The sequence below is a fragment of the Pocillopora verrucosa genome, chromosome 13, assembly GCF_036669915.1.
Source record: "Pocillopora verrucosa isolate sample1 chromosome 13, ASM3666991v2, whole genome shotgun sequence".
Taxonomy (NCBI): domain Eukaryota; kingdom Metazoa; phylum Cnidaria; class Anthozoa; order Scleractinia; family Pocilloporidae; genus Pocillopora; species Pocillopora verrucosa.
This window is the reverse complement of record NC_089324.1, coordinates 15734545-15751575: the sequence shown is the minus strand read 5'-3', so window position 1 is coordinate 15751575 and position 17031 is coordinate 15734545. Positions and strand designations below refer to the sequence as shown.

The following is a 17031-nucleotide window of genomic DNA, read 5'->3' as shown; positions in this document are numbered from 1 at the left end:
GATTGTCGGATAAAGACTTAGAATGTATTGCTTGTGATGTACAGTTTTTAGAAGATAATATGGATAAATAAATAAAAGTTGTATCACCAAAAACACTGTGTCATTTGTCTGCGTCAATCATGAGGCGTGTAAGACGGTCACTGATTAAAAGAAGAAAACGCAATCAACGTGGGGGTGCTTCTGTGAGTAGGGTTAAGAAAATTCTTCGTAGAGGTCCCTCTCTTACCGATAAATTAGCTTACGCAGCAAGTATGTTGTTATCGGGTCCTGCACCAGGTTTTGGAACACTTGGTAAACTTCTGGGAAAACAGGCTTTAAAAGGCATTATGGATAATGTCAAGCACTATAAAAAGGGTCGGCGATGAAAAAAAATCACCAGTTCATCATGCTTACCTCGTGGAGTCAATGACTATGCTACTTGCATTATCGAGTGGTGTCGTGGCTTTGTGATCGCATCCCACATATCGTCTTCGAAGAGGATGAGCCGCATAAAATCCCTTACCAATGGGTTCCCGAAGACATGGAAGTTGAGGTGTTTAAATTTGTCGTGAAACCACACCTACATCCACTACACGACCGTATCTTTCATTTGATGACGTTTATGAGATACTATGATGGGAAGTATACATATAAGACGTGGAATCAATTGTATACGCAGTACCTTCATAAGTATTGGGTCACCTACCATTGTTTCAAACTTTGGTGTCATTTATCATGGTTAAGAACATTAAGAAAGATGTCAAGGACGACTTGTATGACGAACCCGGTGTCGTCGGTAGTTTGGGTGGTGTGGCACCGTATGCCAAAGCTCAAAAGATCTCTATTGCTCAAGGTAAAAAAGAATTAGAGAAAAAATTGGCGTACACGCTTCACAAACCCAGACGTCGACGAGGAGAATTTTTACCTGTGGTGGTGTTCGACATTGATCAACAATGGGTAGCAGATTTGATCGAAGTACAGACCCTATCCAAACAGAACAAGGGATACCGATACGTATTGGTCGTGATCGATGCCTTTTCCAAATACGCGTGGGCCCGGCCGATTAAAAAGAAAACAGGAAAAGATGTGACGGATGCGTTTGCAAAAATACTCAAGGAAGCCAAAGGAAAGAAACCTCAGACGTTACAGACAGATGCAGGCAAAGAATTTTACAATCAGACCTTTCAATCATTGATGAAAACACAGGAGATTCATCACTTTTCTACTCATGGAGATGCCAAAGCCAGTATCGTCGAACGATTTAATAGAACCCTTAAATCGAAATTGTATCGCTATTTCACGGCTGCCAACACACTCAAATATGTAGACATATTGCCCAAACTTGTCAATCAATACAATCGCACCTATCACAGGAGTATTAAAACCACACCAGCTAAAGTCACCACATTCAATGCCAAAGAAGTGTGGAACAATTTGTATGGGAAATATCAGACTAAGAAAGAAAAAAAGCCTGCATTTAAGGTAGGCGATAAAGTCCGATTGATTAAAAAATTTAGACCGTTTAAGAAAGGGTATCTACCAGGATGGACTGAAGAAGTGTTTCAAGTTCGTAAAGTCGTACCCGGAATGGTAACGACCTATAAAGTGCAAGAATTGGATGACACGCCCTTACAAGGGACATTTTAGGTGTGGGATTTGCAAAAAGTACATGTAGATGAAGCGACTTATTTTCGAGTGGAAAAAGTATTAAAGAGACAAAAGGATAAATTGTTTGTCAAGTGGAAAGGGTACCCTAGCAAATATAACAGTTGGATTAATAAAAAAGATTTAAAGTGAATTGTGTGTTTGTGGTGATCGCATCATGAGAGGAGGAAGTTTGAGACGCTTTAAAGTGTATGTGCCAAATGAACAAGGAGGTGGTGGTCTCATGCGCTGGCAGACCCCCTCACCTTATGCCCCACCACCTTTTATCGGATCCTGGGGTGATCCTCAAATAGGTGCCGGAGTCAAAGACATGGCTAAAGATTTTTTGAAAGGTGTAACAGGAGGCCTTAAAAGCAGTGTCAAAAAGCGTTCGTTATCAGAAGTGCCGCGAGGTATAAAGAGAGGGGCTTCCCAAGCGCTCAAGAACGATTTGAAGAGAAAAGTTGCCAAGAGGTTGAACGATATTTTTGGAGAATAAAACATGGTCCGCATCAGCACCGTACGTCAAAGTGATCCTATCATTGGTGTAGGCACAACATCACCGACAGATCCTGTGTCTTCCATCTTAAAAAGGTATAAAGGGAGAAGAAGAAAACAACAGCAACGAGGAGGATTTCTCACAAGTCGTATAAAGAAAATAGGAACACGACAACGTGTGCATAAACGCAGAAGACGTTGAAACAGACACATCACCATGTCTATCAAAGGGGCAGAGCAGAATTCAAGTCTAGATCTCTTTAGAATACCACCTACAGATCTTTCTACGGTAAAGTACCGATATGTCAAAATACCACCTCAGACATCTAGTATTACTCCTATCCAAGTGTACGTGGAACGACAATCAGATCTCATCGATCTTTCGAGAAGTTTTGTCCAACTGGATTTGGGCTTCAAAACCACAGAAAATGCCAGTCTCACAGCACGCGCAAACAATGTGGGTGTGATGACTTCACCAGCCAACAATATTGCACACACCCTCTTCAAGCAAATCAATTTCAGAGTCAATGGTACCTTACTCACCGAACAAGTAGACATGTACCATCTTAAAGCTTTCATACAGACGATCCTTAATTATGACAGGAATGATGGAGAGACGATACTCGAACCAGCTGGATGGCGGAACGAAATTGATTCTCCTGTAACCTACACCGCTGCAAATGTCAAGATGGATGATGACGCGTATACAGCTCTTTCCATAAATCATCAAGAAAGCATCAAGAGACAGAGAGCAGATGCAACAGATTACTATGCAGGAGGAAGGAGGAGAATCTTGAGAATGAAACCGTTTATAGACACGTTTCACCAAGGAAAATGGATCGTCCCCAAAACTCTTTTGGAATTGGAATTTTATCTGAATCCAGCAGCTTTATTCATGAATGGAGAAGCCAATCCACCCAGTGAGGAAGTCCGAGTCAACCCAGAGGATATTAAACTTACCTTCTTTCTATGTCTGGTGTCCCTAAACCCAGCCGTCTACATGAGCATGATGAGTATGATGACCAAAACCCCAACCAAGTATCCCATGATCCGTACCGAGATGAGACAGTTTCCCTTAGACAATGGGGCCACTTCTAAAGAAATCAACAACCCATTCAATGGAAAGGTGCCCCAAAGAGTCATCATTGGTATTCTGAAAACTACTGCATTCAATGGTCAATACAACGAAGACCCCTTGGCCTTTGGAAAATTTGGGGTTGAATACATCAAACAAATTGTGAATGGAGAAGAATACCCATACGAGACTTTGGAACTCAACACGGCTAATGGTCAAAAAGACTTGGTGGGTTATCACCGATTTCTGGATGCTACTGGCTGTCTGTACAGAAATGCAGGAAACATGGTGCGATTCAAAGACTGGGGTCATGGAAAAAATTGCACGCTGTTTGCGTTTTCCAATGTGGCCAATGGAAGACACGATGACCCGGTTCTTCTACCTAAAAATGAAGGCTTCATCAACATTCACATTAAATGTGCAGGGCAAGCAAGTCAGAAAACGGTGATCGTTTATGCTGAATATGAGAGCATTATGGAAATTGATGGCATTAAAGGAGCTACCACGATGGAAGTGCATTAGTGATGGAGTTTGTGTGGCTTACTACGAATCAACTCAACGCTTTAGCGGATAGCGATCCAGAACTCCGCAAGTACTTTGTGAGTGCTTTAGCCTGTGACGAACTACCCGAGTCGCCTGAACGTGTGAAACCGAGAGCTTACATTGTCAATACCCACCCTGCAGACAAACCTGGGGAACACTGGATAGCTGTGTGGACCGAACATGATAGCTGTGAAATTTTAGATAGTTATGGTTTAGATTTAACCACCTATGAATTTCTGACACCATTCATTGTATGGTTAAACCGATGGCCTTACGTGCGTAAAAATACTCGAGCATTACAATCTGTAAAAACCGCAAGTTGTGGAAACTATGCCATCATTTATTTAATGTGTAAAGCAAGACGCAAGAGTATGGATGAGTTTTTTTTCCATTTTTTCTAAAAAGGATTATGTAGGCAACGATGATAAAGTAGGCGACATGTTAGAAGACATCATTCAATCGTTAATAAAATAAAAGGAATGAAATAAAATCGTGTCACTTTTGTGTAACTCGCTAAAGCAATCATGTTCAAGTGTGTGGAACCAGGATTTTCGTTCAAATCCCCTTCCAATATTTTGATTGTGGGCCCTACAAGTTGTGGAAAAACCACCTTTCTCTATCACCTACTTTTGGAAAATTTAGACCTCTTTGACGAAAGACCGCCCCGCGTGCATTACTGTTATGGATCCTGGCAAAATAAGTTTGACGACATGCAACGCCATGGCATAGAATTTTTTAAAGGAGTGCCTACCCACGACGATTTAACAACATGGTTTGGAGATAAACGAGGGGGTATTCTTGTCTTGGATGATCTCATGTCGGAGGGGGGAGATGACAGAGAAATACTTAATCTTTTCACACAATATTCTCACCACATGAATGTCACCGTGTGTTATCTCTGCCAAGACATGTTCCCTCAAGGAAAATATGCCAAGACCATCTCTAGGAATGCGCAATACATTATTGCCTTTAAAAATCCTAGAGATAAAGTGGCGTTGCGCACCTTACTGCTACAGATATACCCGACCAAGTGGCTACCTGTTATGGATATATATAATGCATGTACGGACAGACCCTATGGTTATTTGTTATTTGACGTACACCCTGCAAGTAGAGATTCTACGAGACTTTTAAGTCACTTGTTACGACACGAAGGGTGTGTACGCTGTTACAGAGAGAAATAAATAAGAAAGATGCCTGGTTATAAGCGCAGTATGCCCACAACCCGAGGGAGAAGAAGAGTGAAAAGAAGACTAACCAAAAGAGGACAAAAAGGAGGTATCCTACCATTAGCGGCACTCATTCCAGCCCTCATTGCTGGAGGTAAAGCAGTGGGTTTAAGTGCCCTTGGAGGAGCTGCATCGTTTGGGGCTAAAAAAGGCCTAGAAGCTCTTACAAAGAAAAAGCGATGATTAATAGTTTCAAGAGAAATGTGGATTTTTTAAAATCTATTTTACAAGAGAAAAATAGAAAGCGTCGTATGGAAAAATTACTTCACGCTAGTAAAGATCAAATCAATGCCGTCAGTGAATTCACGTTGAACATGTTGAAGAAAAAGATACCTTTATCACCGCCCACCGTTGCCAAACTCAAGAAATATAGAGTGATGTTGAGAGAGTTGGGTAAACGGAGGAACTCTTTAAGAAAGCGGCGTCAATTACTTGTGAATCAAACAGGCGGTAGCTTTTGGAGTGGTATGAACGACGCGTTCTGTCAGTGTTTCAAGAGATCATGACTGTCACCGTGCTAGAGGGTATAAACGAGGTGGACACGGGTATAAAGTTTGATTTGCAATTCAACTACGACGACGATGACAGTGACTATAAGGATTCAACCGAGTGTAGACTCACAATAACTCAACTGTTTCGGTGGTTGCGTATGCGTGTGGTGGAACCCTTGTGGCGATTATGGAGACGTTCTTAATGGTGAAACCCGATGAGTTTCGAGCTTTGGTAGATTATTACAAGGGAAAAATTACTGAAAGTACTCTTCTGGACAAAGCCGCACGCGTGGCCGCCGAAGCAAAACTGTTATTAGAAGATACATCTACTCCTGCTGCTTTAAAAGAACCTGTGGTAAAAGAATTGTTAATGCAAGAACGCAAGCTTACTGACAAATTGAGACAGATTCCTATCGCCGGTGGTGTAGAACCTCCACCTCGAGACGATGATGGTAATCTCATGGAGGGGTTGCAAGAGGGATTGTTAAAAGAACTCATTAAATCCATAAATATGAGGGGACAAGCCGCCGTACCTCAGATGACACTCAAGAGGGAACCTGTCACACCTGTGGGGATCAAGAACGAACCCGTCACCCCTGCGAAACCGGGAACGTCCAAGATTCCTTTTCTCACAGCTCCATCCCAAAAGATACAAAAAACGAAACGAAAACTTCCTGTTCCCACACCGCAAAAGCATCGCACGGAGTTGGAACGACTCAAAGAATTTGGTAACTGGGAACCTTGGGAAAAGAGAGGTTACGACCCGTATCAAGTGTTTGAAGATGACGAAACGCCAAAGTCGAAGAAAGGCAAAGGGAGGGGCAAGAACCGTCCAAGCTAAGGCTAAAAGGAAACGACAGAGAGGTGGGAAATTTGATATTCAGAAATGGATTTCAAAGTTAGGTGTCGAGTTTCATTGGCCCGGATACCAGTATATGGATCCAGGTACAAAATTAGCCAAGCGATTAAAACGTGGTGATCCAGGAATTAATCGTCTTGATAGATTAGCCAAACAGCACGATATTGATTACAGTAAAGCTAAATCACTCGCTGACAAACATATTGCAGATCGTAAGATGGTAGCCGGAATCGATAAGTTTCCAGGCAAGAAGAGTTTAACCGAGCAAATTGTGAAGCGAATCATGCAAGCTAAACTTAAAACAAAATTGTAACGCCTTTACAATGATGAAATAAAACTTGTGAAAATGCAACACAGTGTGTGTCTCCGGTTCATTTGTAGTTGTGTCGTTATCGAGAGCACATCATGTCAGGTGATACTTTTTACTTGACGTTACCCAGTAACGATGGGAGTCTGAAATATTTTCCAGACAACAAAAACAATTCTTGGAAAAATCGATTAGACAAACGCATCGATTTAGAAGGAGAGTGGGAAGTGGGATTGAGTAGTATTTCGCTTCCACACGATTCTAAGGTGTCGGAAGTTTGAGCGCAGACGCAAATGGGTAGGTGTGTTCCGTCTTCGCTGATCATGGCTTCATAGTCCGCGTAGACGAAGATGGGTGGTTCTTCGTACACGGATGCCTCGGGGTTTATTTTTAAATGCTTCTTGATTTTGGCTTTCGTTTTCCGTTTGGGTGAATCTTCTTGTTCAGGGATGGGTTGAATGTAGCATTTGTGTTCTCTAAGGTCCACGTACTCCTTACAGTTAGAGCATTTTCCAAAGTAACAACGGTGTAGCTGTTGGGGGTCTGGCTGAAATTGTTTGCAACAGTTACCGCATCGTACTAGGGTCATGCAGATGTTTTTTGCGCGGTGTAAGGCGAGGCAGTTCTGACTGTAAAAATGGCGGTTGCAGGCTGAGCAGTGGAGAGTGGGTTCGTGAGGTTTTGTACCACATTCGGTCTGCTTGCATGCTTTACAGCGACGGCCCTCGCATGGGTGGTTGCGGAAGTCGTCATGGTCAAAGCCTTTGTTGCACGTGTCACAAAAATACGATCTTTCCAGGAATCCGAGGTAAGACGTACATCCATGGTAATGACCCATATCGCTTTCGTACTCTGGTTGATACAGGAGGCGGATGATGTACTTTGGCGATTCCACGTTTCCTTGAAACGTAATGCAATATGGATAACATGTGGTCATCGCTTTCAACTGATAGTCGGGCGCCAGGTACTGTTGAAACTTTTCTAATTCGGCACGCCCACAAGGGCCTTCGGGCACACCAGCTTGCTTGTGAAGGAATTTGGCGCATCGGGTGAGCACATTCGGATTATTTCCAAGATTCTTATAGTAACGCTTTCCCTCTACACCATCGTCTTTATGCAAGTGGGCTTTTGTTAGAAAAATGGCTCTTGCAAGGCAAAGGTTGTCTTCTGAATTTTTAATCGGTAACACACATTGTTTGTTGTGGAGAACATCTTCAATATTATGTCTTCCCTTTGTTAATTTAGATTTACCACCTTCCTTTGGTTTTGGCACGATGGTGAGGTCGACGGCGAACTTATCCTCAGGGCTGAAAGATTCATTCGAGTTAAGTTGATTGGCCAGTTGGTTCATATATGCACCAAATCGCTCTTCGCCATTTCCATTCATGATTTCACCGACAGTAAAGCGTTGTGTTTGTACATGGTGGTCAAATTTCTCGGCTTTAAAGTTTAAAAACACTTCATCTGTATCTTTCAATGTTTTGTTTTGCCACTGGTCGGTAACTTTTTTGCGATGGAGTGTTTCTTTCATCGATCTAAGAAATAAAAAAGGTCCTTAGGGATCTAGCAGTTTTTTCTCTTTCATTTTTGATTTCTAAGACAAGTTTTGATTTTGCTAGGTCAGCTTCTCCGTATATCGAAGACACATGATAATTTTTATCTATGTCTGTTTCATAGTGCTCGTAGCAATTACTTAACGACAGAAACTAAATCATGATCATCTTACCTGACTAAAGCCTCCGTGACTTCTTTTCCCACATTATCGTTCTTTGTTGGGTTACGCCTCTGTTTTAATGTGGCGCGATATCTTTGTTGATTCGCCGCTGATTTCTTCCACCGCTTGGGGAGACCAAATTTTTGAAAATCAAATTCAAACAGGGGCATACCACCACCAATTTGCTCAGGGTGTTCATCCAAACCAATGTCGAGGGCATCTAATTGTTGTTGATCCAATTCACGACCAAATTGAACCATTTGCGAGTCTGTCACATCGTTGCCATATTGATTTTCAAAGACTTCTCCAATTTCGTTTAATAAGTCATCCGAAATACCATCATCCCCATATTCCACTTCGTCAAACTTTCGTTTCGCCATCGCTCGATCCCTCAATTCAATCTACAACTTTACACTTTACTACTTCTTCATCTACATCTGCAGCCTTTGAGATGATGGCGCAAGCTTTGTAGTAGTTTTTTATGGAATTTGAATTTCAAAATTTTCAGGCTGTATACAACGACTCTGATTGGCGACGATTTCCTTAGGGGATTGGGCAGCCTTAGGCAGCTTCAAATTTGTTTAATTGTTCTCCCTAAAGGGCTCTGTTTTATTCGAAAACGTAGTTGAAACGCTTTCCACTTTTCAACTTGCGTTTAAAGCAGAAGCGTCAACTGAAATTTCAATTTCAAATTTTTCAGGCTGTATACAACGACTCTGATTGGCGACGATTTCCTTAGGGGATTGGGCAGCCTCAGGCAGCTTCAAATTTGTTTAATTGTTCTCCCTAAGGGGCTCTGTTTTATTCGAAAACGTAGTTGAAACGCTTTCCACTTTTCAACTTGTGTTTAAAGCAGAAGCGTCAACTGTTGGTTCAAGGTTTTGACTACGATTTGACTACTTTATCAGTAAGAAGAAGTTTTGACATGTGTGTGATCTTCTACGTGAACTACAAGTGTGACACAAGGTAAGTTTGTGATTGCGATTCGTTTTTTATATGCTAGATTTGCTTTTTTAACATTTTACTTCGCTTTTCTCTTTAAGATGCCTCCTGTTAGAAGATCACGACGATTAAGACGTCAGGATGTCGAAGAAGACGGAGCGCCCTACGATTGCTTCATCTGTTTGACTTCAATTACTGTAAACATGTATAATGCTACAGCGACAACATGCTGTACAAGACGAGTTCACCGTGCATGTTACCAGCAACATGTCCATACATCGGCTGCATGTGGACACTGCCGACGACCATTTGCTGCCCAAGTCGCCATCGATCCAATAAGAAATCCACCGGTAAACGAGGATTTGGCAAGGAGAGAAGCACAAAGACAACAGGCCATCCAAGATTTGGAAGCATTGCTTCAACCTGGAGCGCTCGAAGCCAGGATTCAACAGGTGTGTGTGTGTTTTTTATTTTGCGAATCGTTGTTTGCGTGAACATTTCAAAAAAAAAAAATTTAAAAAAACTAAGACAACCTTTTTTCTATTCATCTTTAGATGCATGACGTATTTGAAGCATCGTATTTTATCGTCGATCATGAGTTTATGAGCAATTATTTACTTCGTCTGATCACCGATATGCGGAATATTCTTACTAGACTGGATGTGGAACATGATTTGATTCGAATTGAAATTTATAAACCTCCAGATTTTAACACGTATTTTGAACGCTATATCGATGAAATCGTTCCAGCTCATATACGCAGATTGTTTTTGACTCAACACTTTCCTTTTGCTGAGTTTTTAGTAGCTTTTTTTCATCACATTAGAAGAGTACTATACCAATTTTTTAGGTTTCAATTGCGTTTCCCTGCGCATTCAAATCGTGATTCTATTCGCTATTGCCACTATATGTTTCGTGAACGTTTTAGATAATCATTTTCTTTTTGCTCTTTAAATTTTATTGACATGTAGGAGAGTCTGAATTTTATATGAGAGTTCCTTTTTCTTTTTATTACGACATTTTACACAATAGCAATTCAATTAGACTTTTTTTAATGATTTCAGATTCCTCCACATGATTACCTGTCAACTTTATGTTTGCTCTATGTGACTGATCAAGAAACAAATTTCATTCGAAATTCTTTAAGAGCTCTTTTTCAAGCTCTAAGAATTATAATAAATAGACTGGAATATTATGTGATTCATGTGCAATTTTGTATGGAATTTCAAAATAGTTTTTTTCAAGCGCATCACTTATTTCCCGATACATTTTATTATCAATTACTTTTTGATGTTCTTTTAGAAAATACTGTAATAAGTGATATGTTAGGAATACATGCGGGTATCTACGAAACAAGAAGATTAAACCGATCTTATTGTCATAGCAATTTATTTATGCGAGTACGTTTATTTTCTATTTTATAGATACCTCAAGAATCAATCTGTAGACTTTTAGTTAGATTTCCGATTATAAAGACTACCACATACTATTTAATTCGTTCTTTACGAAGACATTTTCAACGACCTCTTCCCAGATGTTATTTTTCAATACAAGCATGTTTTATGAGAAATTTTTACCTCAGGTTACAATTAGTTGCTGAAGAACGACATAGTTTTTATACGCCAAGACAATTATGGAATCATTATTTATATTTATATATCTTACCTAATTCCGTGTTACCGTTTGTTGAAATACTACCTGGTAGTAATCGCATACCCATGGAATTACTGCAAAATTACTTTTATGGTCAACTTTTTTATATTCGTTTATATGGGGTTTCTCTTTCGTAGTTACATCAAAACTATGTGGATACAGATGCCCTCTATTTGTTTTTTAGCAATTTAAAATCTGAATTATCAGTCATGGAAAAATTAAATTTAGCTGTTTATTTTCAAGATGTTGATTTTTTAAATTGTGTTCTTTCACTGTATAACATAAACCAATTCATACATTGTTTTTATGATATCCAAGAAAGAGAGCTCCATAGGTATGAGTGGTTGGCTACGACGTGGTCAAGTAATGACTATGAAATTAAATTTTTTACATTTTTAGAATGAATTCCCTTTGGATGATTTCCCTCTGGAGGATCTCGACGAGTTTTTTTTTCACACTATGGTGTCTTTTAGATATGGAAGATGATGAAATTGTTGTACTTTTTAACCAATTTCACTTTTTTATGGTTGTGAATCAGATTTGTAATGTCACACCAGTCATAAGTTGGGGTTTTGTAGATTATGAGGAAGATGTAGCAGCACCCCTTATAGAAGATTATCTTTGGTTAACTACTAATTACAATTCAAACAATTATAATATTACACATTTTTATTCAACACCCGTAGCGTACTTTTTGTAATTAATAAACTTTTACATGGTTTTACATTTTGTCTCTCTATCTGTAATCTATTTCGTGGTAGGCAGAATGGAAACCATCTGCGACTTCTTTATCCCAGTTGGTATAGTAGATACATCTCTGGTTTGCATGGGGGTGGTAAATGTATCGTAAGGCATCGCGAAATATAATGTCATGATGTCTTTCCCTTAGTTTTAATTCCTGTATTTCCAGATCTTTTTCCTTACAAGAATGAACATGTTTCGATGCTTGCTGACGAATCTTGCGTTTTAGATTGGAAATTTTCTTTTGAGCCTTGGATCCTCCCATCCCGGAATTGGATGTAACAACACACTTGCGCTGCCTTTTTTCTTGCTCTGGTCAATATCGAAGTTGTACTCGAGATGGGGAGCAGAGATAACTACGATAGATAATTTCTCTAGGACTCTCGAGAGCTCTATCACAATCCATGGTAATGGAGACTGGCTGAATCTCTAAGAATACCTCGGTTTTTATGGCGTAAAGAGTGCTTAAATTCTGTCATAGCCTCGATGTCAGTAACTAACCAAGTAATACATTGGATGTAAGATGATCCACCCACGTGAAACAAGCAGACACATATTTTGCATGTACACGTAAAATCGTAGGGATAATGAAAAAAAGGCATGTTTATGACTCCTTCTACTTACGACTTCACTTTAAATAATAAATCCTAACCCCTAGAGATTCGGACAGCCTTAAGCAATACTAGACAACTCTTGAGCAAGTCCTAGACAAGTTTAGACAACATCTCTCTTGAGATTTAGCTTGGGTGGGCAAGTCTGGGCAGATGACGTCACACGTAACATTTTGTGACGTCTTACACCACATAAGTACCAGCCATAGGACATTTCGTGACATTCATACCACATAGGGGCTGGCTCTAAAGCATTGCGCATGCGTACATTTTTAATCAGAAGATTGCACATGTGCATCACACAAATAGGTATCCCACATGGATGAATTTTACGCTACCGTTCCATATATATATATCAAACCGACCTTTATCCTTAATAACAAAGATGGTCGATCTGGACACTCGCTGATTAATTAATCAATTTTTACCCTCGTGTACCTACACGTCCTGAATATAATTATCTAATAACCCTAACACGTGTACCTACATGGCATCAATAAATTATTACTCAAACTCGGACCAGGCTGCGCGGGAATTGCTAGTCAGACGCGCTATACTACTCGCAGTATAGGTAAGTGATATTATTTCAGGAGGGAATGGAAATGCAAGGACTTGAAAAAGTCTAAGAATAACACTGCAGATTGCCTGAGCCACGAACTACGGTGAATGGTTTTCATTCCCATTCTGAATTTTCGGTGGTTGCAACTTACGCGATCGCTAATGACACTACTTTAAGGGGATTTTAATCATAAACCGATAATAATCCCACCGAACAGAAGCCGAAAAAAAAACATCGACTATAAAGAAAAAGTAGTCGATATGGCTGCATGGTCAGTATTTTCAGGCTTTTTCTTGCTTTATTACACCCATTTTGAAATCACTGATGGTCCCTGTAATCTGATTGGCTCTAATTGGTGCGATTTATTCACAAATTGCACCATTTTTTGCTTCAAATCGCATCTTTTCCTCAGCCAGTGAGGAGGCTACACTAAAAACAAAACAACCAATTAGACTTCAAGGCTTGTTTAAAGTAACCGATCATATTGCAGGAAGATGAAAGACATGGAGTATCATATGGCAAATTTTGAAACTTTTGTTTCCAAAACTCTTATTTTTTCCTCCCAAAAAATGGATGAATTTAATTTTAAACCAGCTCAGTATTGTATTAATAAAATATTTGAATTGACCAAGAAGTTTTTATCAACATGAACAAAATTATCTGCGTACAGACCACCGTGGAAACACAATAGTTTCAATTATTCAACCTTGCAATTGTGATAACAATGTTTTTACCAAATTTAAACTACTCATTTTAAATATACCTGATCGATAAGATTTCTGGAAGGACATTTTTACTTTGTATTCTGTTTCAATACTCTATCATGCGAAATCAGTTATATTTAACTAATTTTTATTGTGTCACCTTTTCATAATTTTAGTATTTGTAAAAGGAAGGAACATCCAATTGAAAAAGGACGTGCTGAGGTTTCAAACTCAACTTAAAAAGTGTCAAAAAAATCTGACGTCTACTGAAAAAAAGGAAAAACAAGTCAGACACAAGCTAAGGGTGGACAAGATCTGCTTCTTCAAAGCTAAAACAGAAATTACAGGGCAACAATGAAATTGCCAAAAAAGGGTATTCCCTTGTGGAGACATTTGCTCATGGTCACAATGGACACAACCAAAGAACCTTGATGTTTATGGCTTGTGTCAGATACATGCAACATGCATCTTTGTTATCATATCAAAAGGAACCTGTAGCATTACATCTGATTTTCAACATTTTGTTCAATTGTAGCCCCCAACAAACTTCATTGTCTCCTCAACTACACTAGCTTTCTGACTGGAATGTTCTCTTAGGTGAAGCCGACAAACTAATTTTACGCAAACGCTTTTCAAATTCCAAGTATGATTTTCATCTCTGGAGCGATGACTCCCATAAAGGAGGAGAGGAGAGGCACGTAGTGGGTGTTCACACCTGGTGTCCCATAGAGAGCAAGCCACGAGCTTATGTCTTTGCAAACAACCTAACAGCAAGCAGGTCTGGAAAACACCAGTCTGATGTAGATTACCATGTTGTAAAAAATGAATATGATATTACCAATGTTTCAGGGTTGGTTGGGGACAATGCCTCTACCCAAAAGGGAAAAGTAAATGGTCTTTTAGCAAACAATGCCAGAATTTTTGGAAAAGCTTGTTTACAGCTCGCTGAGTGTCTCCTGGAAAGATTGCCAAAATCAGATAGCCACCAGACTATTTGGCAAGATGTCATTAAGCTGAGCTCCAGTCCTATGATTCAAGTTGAAATCAAGTTTTGTTTGAATTCCTCAATAAGTTTATCATCCCATCTCTGAATACATCGCAAGCTAGTGATGCAGAACTTGGATTCTCCAGTGGTTACCTAGCAAGGTTATGGCCTGCAACTGTTCTGAAGCACCATGAAACTTTAAGTAAAATGTTGACGTCTCCTGCAGAATATTTTCCTTAACATCACAACAGGTGAAGATGTCATTGAAAGACCCAGCAGCTATTAACCATTTTCACAAACAAGTGCAGAGGCCAATGTTACAAAAAGCAATTAAAGTAATCAAAGATCATGGAGCAGAGTGGTTAACTTTTCCCAAGTTGTTTGGAATGGGAGCTGATCAGAGATACCAAAGTCCTTTCTGGCATTCGGTTTTAACGCTTCTTGAAATTCCAGTCAGATCTAAAAATCAACAGGAAAAGTCAGTGAACAATCTCTTTCATGTACACGGACAGAATATTTTCACATTGGTGTCTAAGGACAGGGGTGGATTGATTAAATGGGCCACTCTTTGGAAATTGATGGAACCACAATTGCTCAGTGAGATCCAAGAAATTGCTTCATCACCACACAGCTCACTCATAAGTAAAGAAGCCACTCCAAACCTGTTTGAGTTGTATGCCAAGCACATTTTCAGTCTTCCAGTTAACAATGTTCTTGCTGAAAGAGAGTTCAACCTTTCTCAACTGTATCTTACTGATAACATGTCAGAGTTATCAAAACAGGCCTCAATCACATTTGTTGAAAATATTCTGCATAGTGGAAAAACCAACATCATGACCACAGAAGCGGCACATGAAGTTCACGAAGAAAGAATGAAAGAAAATACCCAAATGCTCACCACAGATGTTTTGCAAGAGGCAAGAAAGAACTTAAACAAGATTAGAGAAAACTGCACACATGGGCCACTTACTGCAAAGGATGTTTACCCTATCTAGAGCTTGGGTAGAGAAGAAAGTAAACAATAACTTACCAGAAACAATTCAGTCACTAAAAGTAGATGGTTGCAAACTTAAACTTCAATGGAAGGCTTCTGCCAAGGGAACATCTGCACTGGAGGGACAGAGGTCATTCAACCCAACAGTAATTGAGGGAGTTACCTGTACACCTGATGGACAAGTTCCAAGATTCATGCAGAGAGCGGAACTAAAGGTGTGGAACTATGGGGAGGAGCCACCAATTTATGATCTACCAAGATGTCATGTATTACTTAAGAACTACACACCCCAAACAATATGGCGGTTCGGTAAGTAAAAGACTGTTTAATGAAGCCTCATGCGTGCGCATGAGCAAACCATATATGGTAACACACAACATACAACACACTGGAAAACCATAACATTCCTCCACACATAAAACGATCTGTCCCTAGTTTTCAAAACAAGCCCTAAAATACAATTTCAAGGAAAACATAAAATAAACCAACAGTGTCCGGTAACCACAGTTCGAAAGGTAAGAACGACCTTTAAACAAGAAAACGAACAGAATAAAACAAAGTTCAGAGATCAAGCCTCTGTGGTGCCCTGCGAACTCTCTGAGGGTGTTGTCGCATTTTGACCATCGGACTAACTGTAGCTGGTTTAGCATCAGGAGGGTCAGGTACCGTAGGTGTGGAAACAGGAACCATCTTTGGTTGATCTTTTTTGGAACCTCCTGGAGCTGTGCCGCCCTCAGTGGTTGGAGTACTTGATGTAATTGGGGTCAGTGGTGTGTTGGCCATTTCAGGTTGGCTGACTTCAACATTACAGTCGGCGTCAGTGCTTTCAACTGTGTGTCCAACTGCCGTTGGTCTCAACTGATCAATATGTCGGCGCCAGATCAGTCCCGGTGCCACCTGTACCTCATACATCAGCGGACCTGTCTTGTTATCAATCAGCCCTGGACGCCACTTCAGATCCCCTCGATAATCCCGTGACATAACTGAGTCACCCATCTCTAACTGGCGATACTGTTTACCCTTGTCAATCGCTGCCTTAATGCTCTGCTGGTGTTGTTGGTTAACCATCTTACGGTTTAAGTTAGGTTTCACCAAATCTAGGAGAGTACGCAATGGTCTTCCCAGGAGTAACTGTGCTGGGCTCTCACCGGTGGTGGAGTGTGGAGTGTTCCTGTAAGCTATGAGAAACTTCGCCAACTTCTCCCTCACTGGCTTGGGGCTTTGACGCATGGAACGCAAAGCCTGTTTGAAGGTTTGTACTGTCCTTTCCGCAAGACCATTCGTCGCTGGATGGTACGGTGCTGAAGTTATATGGCGGATGCCATTGGACTTGACAAATGTCTGGAATTCCTCAGAAACAAACTGTGTACCATTGTCACTGACTATCTGTTCTGGAATTCCAAATCTGGCGAACAAATCGCGTAGAATTTCGATAGTCGAACTTGAAGAAGTTGACTTGACTGGAACCACTTCTGGCCACTTGGTGTGTGCGTCGACAACCAC

At 40.3% G+C, this 17031-nt stretch overlaps 2 protein-coding genes across 2 annotated transcripts; both read left to right on the top strand.

Annotated features, from left to right (window-relative positions):
- The first annotated feature begins 2338 nt into the window (after window positions 1–2338).
- On the top strand, window positions 2339–3718 carry LOC131789636 (uncharacterized protein F54H12.2-like). The gene has a single exon (XM_059106792.2). It carries the CDS (start codon window positions 2339–2341, stop codon window positions 3716–3718), a length of 1380 nt encoding a protein of 459 aa, XP_058962775.2.
- Window positions 3719–4449: 731 nt separating this feature from the next.
- On the top strand, window positions 4450–4923 carry LOC131789633 (uncharacterized). Its single transcript, XM_059106791.2, has one exon. It carries the CDS (start codon window positions 4450–4452, stop codon window positions 4921–4923), a length of 474 nt encoding a protein of 157 aa, XP_058962774.2.
- The last annotated feature ends 12108 nt before the right edge of the window (window positions 4924–17031 follow it).